We start from the raw sequence: 9,318 nt of genomic DNA on the forward strand, positions 1-9,318 counted from the left end.
CAAAAAATTTAAAGTCGGTATAGATTGATCATCAGATTTACAACTATTTGAAAAAGATTCCTTGGCATGCGACATTCTAGATTCACTATTTATCAGTTCTTCTGAAACGCTGATGTTATCTGAGGAAGGATCAAGATTCAAGGACTCTTGCCTTGGATTTATGTGCCTCTAAGCATCCAAACCAAAATAAAGCCTTAAAGGCACAAAAGCAGGGTAAACACTCTGAACAGCACTTTGGGTCTAAAAAACAGATGTGGTTTCTAACATATAAAAATTACTCAAGCAAACAGAAATGCGGCTTCAGAAATTTATTTACAAAAAAAAAGGAAAAAAAAAAGAGAGACCGTAGCAAAAGTATTGGCATTGTTATATATACAAACAGTGACTTTTGACGGGAACATAGAGCATAAGAGACATTTAGAGACTAAAAAACTGAAAGGGAGAGAGAGATAGACAAAGTCTAATCTCACATTTTCACCTCCTGCCTCTGTTCTATCTCCCTACTCTTTGGTTGTCACGAGTGTGTCGATTCTGTCGACACCATTGAGCTCAGGTGATTCGGTTTCCGAGCCTGGAGTTGACGTTGATGCTGTGTCAGGTTCAGTAAGGCCATTGCTGATGTGTTTATCCACTGAGAAAGAAGCAGTTGATAATTTGTCTGGTTTCGAGTCAAGGAAGAGGCAAACTACAACGCAGTCATCGACTTTTGAATTGGGGAACTTCCATCTCCAATTCCTCACTGCAGCTTCCACCAAGGCTCGACCAGCTGTGCAACGTGTTGGTGCTTTCACTACAATCTCCACAACTTCTTCATTCGTCAATACATCCCATATCTAGCAAAGTTTCAAGAACACACTTAAGAGACCAAATAGTTTGTACCTCTATTATATGCATTTATTCAGAACTATTGGACTTTTTACTATTACTATTTCATTGACAGTGTGATATCTCTTACCCCATCAGTTGCCAAGACAACAAATTCATCTTTCTCAGTGAGGTGTCGGTAGGACACGTCAGGAACAGAAATGAGACCAAAGTCCTTAAGGCAAAAATCTCCAAAAGCACGCGCCATGGCCAGACCAGGTGAGTTGTGGTTAGGAAGCCAGAGGCGGGCAACTCCTGGTTCATCCCAGAGAGAAAATATACGTCCTCTGCATCTCTTTATCCTTGCTGCTTCAGCTGGTAACATCAAAACTCCCAACTTTAATTGATAAAACCAAATTATCTTCTCAAATGCCTAAAAGCTAAAACTAAAGTTTCCTCACAGTAGTTCCATAAGAAGAACTTAAGGATGATGGAACTGGTTATAAAAACCTTTGTGAAGAGGAAGATGTAGCAGTAAAATAACCTGGAAAATCTGGTTTGAGATCTTCAGTTAACTGGAAAGGAACAAGTTTATTCTCTTTATTCATCGTACCCAATACTGCTCTTGAATCCCCAATGTTTCCAACAACAAGATGTTGATCCTAAACCAAATAACCCAAAGAACAAAAAACAATACAAATGAAAAGGACTTTTCCCAACAAAACTCAGACACAACATAAGAATATTTGGTCCAACTATCTACCTGCTTAACCATAGTAACTGCAGTAGTCACTACAAAAGCAATCGACATCCACTTGCATCTTCAATTCCTTGTCCATGAATCTGTAGGCTTTAACAATCGAGGTCAACAGCGTCTGAACCATATCCTGATCCTTGTTGTAGACTCGGGATTCACCATTAGCAGATATGTGCACAAGGCTGTCAGAGGTCATTCTGTCAGCAGTGTTTAGGCTGATCTCTTTAAGAACCTCCTCGCAGGAGAGATAGGACTCCAAGTGAGAGCCCAATTTGAGAGGAAGCAAATCCCTGACTCTCTTTGCGATAACGTGACCCTAAGGACCATGTCCATCAAATACACCACAAAAGACAGTGTCCTCCTGTCATTAGATTAATGAACCATAGAACAACTAGGGTGAATTATTAGGTTTCCTACATTAGAATTGTTCTTACTGCTTGTGTTCTAGGATACCTAACTAGAACACTTATTTTAGGTTGTTGACAACTACGAGAGTAGTTCATACCCTGAGTTAATCCTGTTGAGCCAGGTTGTTAGATGCATGCGAGACCTGGTTTAGGAATCTAGTGAACATATCGATTAGGACGATAACGCTTGTCTAACAAGTATCAAATTGATACCTAGTCAATAGTATCGACATTTGATCTTTGTTCACACGAGAGAACAAGAACATAGGATTTAGTTATCTGGTTAGACTCGCAGCGAGAGCTAGATATCTTTGTATTAGAATTCGAGTTCTAGGACGATTATTCACACATCCTTGGCATCTATAATATTATAATCTGGATTGCCTGAAACCCTAATTCTAGATATTTTGTCTAATTTTCTCACTACCAATCAATCAACTGTTTGCTCTTATTTACTGCTTTACAACTTTTTCTCACTACCAATCAATCAACTTATTCATTGATGCAGTGATCTTCGTAGGAACTTCAGATAGCGCCTCTTCAATGTCTTCTGGATTAGAGGACTCAAAGATCTGCCTAAAGTAGCTAGTAGCAATGGCTAGTAATCCTCCTTCATCGTCAACAATATTTCCATTTTCATCTAGAAGTTGCGTGATCTTGTTTCGTGCTCGTCTTTGCTTTGTCAAGGAATGGAAGAATTTTGTGTTCTTATCCCCCTCTCTCAGCCAAAACACTCGGCTTTTCTGTTTCCAGAACATTTCTTCTGCTTTAAGAGCATCAGAAAGTTCCTTTAATGCTGCTGCAATTTCCTCAGTGGTAGCATTATCATCTGCGTATAGACCTTCCACTTTTTCTTTAAGCTCCTCCACTATCTTTGCCGAGTTAATATTAAGTTTTCTTCTCCACTCACTCAAAGCTTTTCTGCAGCTGGAAATATGTTCGATAATGGTCGCATTGGGTGGGAGATCGGGAGATTTCCAACCCTCTAGAATGATTTGTCGTAGTTCTTCATTATCCAACCATCTTTTGTCAAACTTGAATTTTTTTGATCTCCTCATTGGCTTTATGAGTATGTCTGCAAGAATCGGACGATGGTCTGATCCCCATAACCTCATATAATTTACATTAGAGTGAGGAAATTTCTCATGCCAATCCGCATTCCTACTGCCCTATCTAGACGACATCGAACAGTGTCCCGACCTGCTCTCTTCCCTACCCATGAGAGCATGTCCCCCGTGAAGAGAAACTCTAACATCCCACAGTCATTAAGCATCTGGTTAAAGGGCATAAACGAGCTATCTGTTCGTTGTCTCCCTCCTTCTTTCTCATTATGACCTGTGATTTCATTAAAATCTCCTATCATGAACCAAGGTCCATTTCTTGTTGTTGAGAAACGCGTAAGACGTTCCCAAACTTGATCTCGTCTTTCTGACACAGGATCCTCATAAACAAATGTCATATGGACTTTTATTCCATTAATGATTGTCTCAATGTCAATCATTATGTTTTCGAAAATAAAACATTAACTTGAAATTCATCCATAAAAAATAAAGCTAAACTTCCGCTGAGTCCAAGTGGCTCAACAGTAAACACATGATCAAATCCTAAGTCGGCCTGAATGATTTGCAACAGCAGCCTCCTGTTCTTCGTCTCAAAAAGGAACACAAGTCCTGGGCGACGCTTTTGACACTTCTCCGTAAGGCGTCAAACTATGAGTCGTTCCCTAACCCTCGACAGTTCCAACTGATTGTCCGCATTAATGATGTTTGGATGGGTTTTTGGAACCCATCAAACATCCTTGTGTGATGAACTTGTCCTTGCCCTTTTTGAAGATCCATGTCGCTTTTTCCTTTCCTTCCCAGCATCTCCGTGGTTTGATCTATCAATAGGCTTAGGTGATCTTTGTCGTGGAGAACCTCTACGTAGGACCTCAGCCTTCTTATTATGAAAACCCAAAGGAGCTCCCATATTTTTACTCGCCTTTAGACTCTTGGAGATATTAAGGGAATCTCGTGTAGCCACCTTAGAAACCACATCACGTGATGAGTTACCATTCTCCATTTCCATAAGATCCATCCTCAAAAGATCATCATCATTGACCTCACAATCTATCATATGTTCATCTTGTGGCACAGTTAAGTCCATATCACTTAGGGCTCCTATTATGGCCTCATCACCACCAACCTTGGGTGAAAAGGATAGAGATTTTGATACACCTCTATCTCTTACAGTCACATTATCACTCATATGAAGTAAATGTCGAGAAGTTGGAGTGACAATCTCACTCGCAAGTTTCTTTCCATGGAGAGCATCTTTCCCATCCTCCTCACTATGTTGCGCTACGTGTTGATCATTACCGCTATTGCCGTTTATATCCGAACCATCAGGGATGATCGTAGCTTGAGAACCCCACTCTGGCTCTTCCCTCCTCATATGATACGAACCATTGTATTGCTTAGCACACCATCTCTGCTCAACGTTACGGTTATAAGGTTTTGAATATTGTCGTGAGCCACCATACGAGTGTGTCCTTCCATTCCCATCTCTCTTTCGCATTATCCTATCAGAGTGACTGTATTGGTTAGCTCCATCCAGAGACCGAGCATGAAAAGTCGCACCTTCGTGATGACTTTGATTCACATGATAAGACTCTCTCAAGCCCTCGCGATCATCATATCCTCTTCGGTTATCAGCATGTCTCGCCATGTAAGCTGAGCAAGAGTGATAATCAGAAGCTCCTTTTTCTCCCAACAAAGGTTGGCGAGAAGACTGCTCTGGGAGCTGAACCCGAGCGAAGACACCAGTTCTCCCCTGATGTTGCCCTTGCGTTTGTGAGCTAACTGAATTAGTCGAACAATAGCCTTTCTCATGGGCAAGAGTGCCACACGTTGTACAATGATTGAAAAGCATATCATATTTAATCTCTATTGTAACCTCCTCTCCCTCAGGTGACTGAACTTTCCTTTTTAACTTAAGAGGAACCCGAGAGTCAATGTCAATTAGCATACGTCCTTCCATTAGCTCAACTGTATCAACATGACCTAGCCTCACACAAATATTCATCAAGTTTTTGTCCGTCCAGAGGTGTAGAGGGATACCAGTAAGTGTAACCCAAAATGGAATGATCCAGGGGTAGTCATCGTGGACTATCGGTTCCCATCGTACCAGTACAAACATACAATAGTTATAATGAAATGGACCCATCCTGAGAACCGAATTAAGATCCTCCTCAGATGAAAAGTTAAAACAAAAACTTTCCATTCCCTAGATGCAGTGGTATGGTCCTCTAGTCCCCACTGATGAGGCATCGCCTGAATCAGTTTTTCAACGTTCTGTTTCTTTGGATTTAAGATCTTGCCGATAAGAGACATACGATACTCTTTTATGACAAATGAATCATCATGTTCAGTTAAAGAAAGAGCTGTACAAGCCTTCTTTTCTAAAGCAAAAAAAAATATTGTTGTGTGAATCTCTTTCCGTTTTACTTGTTTTCTCATTTAATTTCTACAACTACATCAAAAAATTCTACAAACTAAATTCTGCAGTAAAATTTCTAGAGCTACATTCCAACCAATCACCCCTATTATTATGTAGAAAATAATAGACATAAACCCGATTTCTCTCTCTATTTTCTCTACCTTCTCTCTAAAAGTTCTTAAACTAAAGTTGCATCTCCGGTAGCCGGTGGGCTTGTGCCGGTTACCAATCCTTTTTGTCCTTTTGTTTTTACTATAATATAGTACTTCGCTAGGCGATCAAAACTTCCGCATGATTATCTACTTTGCAAGGCGAGCTTTTGAGGTGTTCCTCTCTAATCTAAATCAGAGTAGTTGCTGCGTATCAATCTCATTTTTCTCTGATTTGAGTGAGGATGAATAAAGTCTCTGGTTATTTAATCGGAGTTTGTTCGCCTTCTCCTTCTTGGTGCTGACTCTTGCTACGTTAAGCTTGGAGGCTTTGATTCTCTATCGTTACTTGTTATTCATCCTTGCTTCTTAATCTAGGTAAGAATCAATCTTCACTTTTAGTTTTTAAGCGGAGTATCTCCAAGGGTTAAGAACCGAGACGGAAGTGAAAGTGAAAGTGAAAGGGTATGGTGAGCCAGTGTAGATTTTAGATTAGTCGGAGTTTGTCTATGAAGATGTTCTGGCGAGACTTTATTACTGACTCGTTGAAGTTTTTTACTGGATTTACACTCTAGCGAGTTGAAAAAGAAGAAGCTTTCAGGCTGGCAGCGATGAAGAACGGAAAGGCAAGTAAGCAGTTCAAATCGGAGATGGAAATAGAAGACTTTTCCAGCTAGTTTCTGGTGAAGTCTCTGGTCGCACGACCACTGTCTCTAGAATGTTCGATGGTCACGGTAGGGACACGTGTACCTCATGCAAGGAGTTAGTAAACGATGTTAGCTTTGTATGATGACACGCGTTTTAATCTTATCTTTTAAACTAGGCCATCTTTGGGCTTTAAGTATTTGGATCACGGAATTTGTAACTGCTTGTAAAAATTGGACTTTGACCCCTTTTTTTTTCAACGGTTTTGACCCTTAATACAAAGATGTCGATAAAAAAATAAAAGAAAATAATAGACGAAAGATGTTTTAAAAAGGTGAAATATGTTTTAGAAGTGGCACCACCATTAGCAATCTTGCCGGTAAAAACAAATTCAGAAACAAATCCGATGAAAATAATCCCGCCAAACAATTTTTGTACCTCACCAAAATTTTGTTACGACTCCCAAAACAAAACTAAAAACCGCACACTGAGCGCGAGAATTTCAACTCGAAAGTTTATCAGAAATGGCGCTTTTGCTCTCTCCTTTTACATCCCCCTCTCTCACCCTCACATCTTGCTCCCCACCAAATCTCAATCTCTCTCTCTCTCTCAATTACTTTCTCTTCTCTCGGAATCTCTCCAGTTCCTAAATCATGATGGAGAAAGAGATCTGTGTGAGGATGACGAGAGCTGCGGCCAAAAGAAAGGCTATGGCCACGGAGGAGGAACGGGTCACCAAGAAGAGAGTGGTCCTTGGTGAGCTTCCCAATGTAGCCAATCTCAATCAGAAAAGAGTGATTCCGCAGCCCACAAAGAGTCTTGTAGCTCCAGCAAAGCAGAGAAAGACTGCCCCGGTGGAGTCAGGATCTGACATTGATGCTCGATCTGATGATCCTAAGATGTGTGGGCCCTATGTCTCCGACATCTACGAGTATCTACGTGAAATTGAGGTAAAAAAAATATTCTCAATTCTCTGTTTGGACTTAATCATAGATTAGTTGATGATGATTATTATTGGTTTGCTATGTGAAGTTGAAAGAGCTTTTTTTTTTTTTTGAATTGGTGAAATTTTTCAGGTGAAGCCAAAACAAAGACCATTACCTGATTATATTGAAAAGGTTCAGAAAGACGTAACACCAAGCATGAGAGGTGTTTTGGTGGATTGGTTAGTGGAAGTCGCTGAGGAGTACAAACTCCTGTCTGAAACTCTTCATCTCACTGTCTCTTACATTGATAGATTCTTGTCCTTGAAGACAGTCAACAAGCAGAGGCTTCAGCTTGTGGGAGTATCTGCAATGCTTATTGCCTCGTAAGTATCTCTTGTTGCTAGTCATTGTCTTTGTATGAAGCTTATGAGCTTATTCTTTTTTCTTGTTATCGGAATGAGTAGGAAGTATGAAGAGATAAGTCCTCCTAAAGTGGAAGATTTCTGTTACATCACTGATAATACATTTTCAAAACAAGATGTGGTGAAGATGGAGGCAGGTATACTTCTTGCACTCCAGTTTGAACTTGGAAGACCTACAATCAGTTCATTTATAAGGTTAGATTGGTGATGAGACACTGTGCTTTCGATGGCTTGTATTGTATGATTCATTGTCCTCATTTTGTGTGTGTTTTGCCTTTTTATGCGCAGACGATTCACAAGGGTTGCACAAGAAGATTTCAAAGTAAGCTCAACATAAAAAAGATTTGAAACCTGCGCTTTGTAACTTGTAGAGAGTCAATTGCTAATAGTATTCTCCTTCCACGCCTTTGCTGCAGGTGCCACACTTGCAGCTGGAGCCACTCGCTTGCTATTTATCAGAACTGAGTCTATTAGATTACAAAGCTGTGAAGTTTGTGCCATCTATGTTGGCTGCTTCTGCTGTCTTTCTTGCTAGATTCATCATCCGTCCAAAACAGCATCCTTGGGTAAGCATTTTCTTCTCATTGTCTTACATTTAAGTCTCTTGAATTAGATACTATCTTTATTTTGTTTTGATTGATATACAACAGAATCAAATGTTAGAAGAATACACAAAGTACAAAGCGGCTGATCTACAAGTGTGTGTGGGAATCATACATGACTTGTATCTGAGCAGAAGAGGAGGTGCTTTACAAGCTGTAAGAGATAAATACAAGCACCACAAGGTAATCAACATTAAAGTGATAACAGCATTTTCAACAAGATCATTTGAATAAGCATTGTTGATCGTTAATGTTGTTCCTTTTCTTACAGTTCGAGTGTGTTGCGACCATGCCTGTTTCACCAGATCTGCCCGTTACCTATTGGGAGGATGTTACCATTTGATCTGAACCACTCTTTCTTTTGTCTGAACTTTGCTATCTTTGCCAAATGTTGCTGAGATCGATTTGACGAAAGGTATCTCAATACAATACTGAGTAGCCGGTCAGATAGTATACAGAATCTACAGCTGAAGCTGGTGTAGCAAAGAACTCTTCGAAGTGAAGTGAAGGCAGCAACAAATAATTTGTGTTTTGTAATATGAAGATGTGTAATTTTTCATTCAAGTATCACTTTATATACATAATTAGTATATGTACCCTTGGAATAATGCAGTACAACTACCGAATATGATTTACGTTATGCTTTTTTGGAATGAATTAGTTAGTATAAGAGAAGTAAACCAACCTTTAAGCTTGAACCAAGAAAAAAGCCATTTTCGGAACAAAGAAGAAGTACGACACATGCGTTACAACACGGTATCACACGGATTCTCTTTTCTATTTTTTATTTTTTTTATCTAGAATACGCCGTGAACAAAGCCCAACCTATGCGCTTTCTTATCATCAGAGGAAGTCGATAAACATATACATAGAAAATGGGTTACACTCCTCTGCAAAGCCCATAAAATAGAAGATCCGGCCCTTTAAGCCAGCCCGAAACGCCAGTTGGACTGAGCGGCTTCCGACCAAAGCAAAGGAGACCCGACCACATCTGTGACCTTTGCAACGTCCTTCCCATGGACGCAAGCCATATTCTTCTAGGACGGCTATGGCAGTTCAACAAGAGAGCAATGCATGATGGTTACACCAACCGCCACTCCTTTATAAGGAAAATAAAATCACTCTGGTT

The 9,318-nt window shown here is 40.0% G+C and overlaps 1 protein-coding gene and 1 pseudogene across 1 annotated transcript; one reads left to right on the forward strand and one right to left on the reverse strand.

Moving 5' to 3' along the window:
• Positions 1-500: 500 nt before the first annotated feature.
• Positions 501-3,331, reverse strand: LOC125608585 (annotated as a pseudogene).
• Positions 3,332-6,787: 3,456 nt separating this feature from the next.
• LOC106451809 (cyclin-A3-2-like) lies at positions 6,788-8,835 on the forward strand. Its single transcript, XM_013893789.3, has 7 exons — positions 6,788-7,189; positions 7,316-7,548; positions 7,630-7,782; positions 7,876-7,909; positions 8,004-8,153; positions 8,238-8,372; positions 8,461-8,835. Exons 1-7 carry the CDS (start codon positions 6,893-6,895, stop codon positions 8,530-8,532), a joined length of 1,074 nt encoding a protein of 357 aa, XP_013749243.1. The 5' UTR covers positions 6,788-6,892; the 3' UTR covers positions 8,533-8,835.
• The last annotated feature ends 483 nt before the right edge of the window (positions 8,836-9,318 follow it).

Source organism: Brassica napus, chromosome A5 (assembly GCF_020379485.1).
Source record: "Brassica napus cultivar Da-Ae chromosome A5, Da-Ae, whole genome shotgun sequence".
Lineage (NCBI taxonomy): Eukaryota > Viridiplantae > Streptophyta > Magnoliopsida > Brassicales > Brassicaceae > Brassica > Brassica napus.

What these genes read in the sequence shown, in the direction of transcription:
- LOC106451809 (XM_013893789.3), top strand. Translation starts at nt 6,893, where the DNA reads ATGATGGAGAAAGAGATCTGTGTGAGGATGACGAGAGCTGCGGCCAAA. An exon ending in ACAATCAGTTCATTTATAAG is followed by an intron (nt 7,783 to 7,875) that starts GTTAGATTGGTG and finishes TTTTATGCGCAG; the next exon opens with ACGATTCACAAGGGTTGCAC. An exon ending in TTGCACAAGAAGATTTCAAA is followed by an intron (nt 7,910 to 8,003) that starts GTAAGCTCAACA and finishes CCTTTGCTGCAG; the next exon opens with GTGCCACACTTGCAGCTGGA.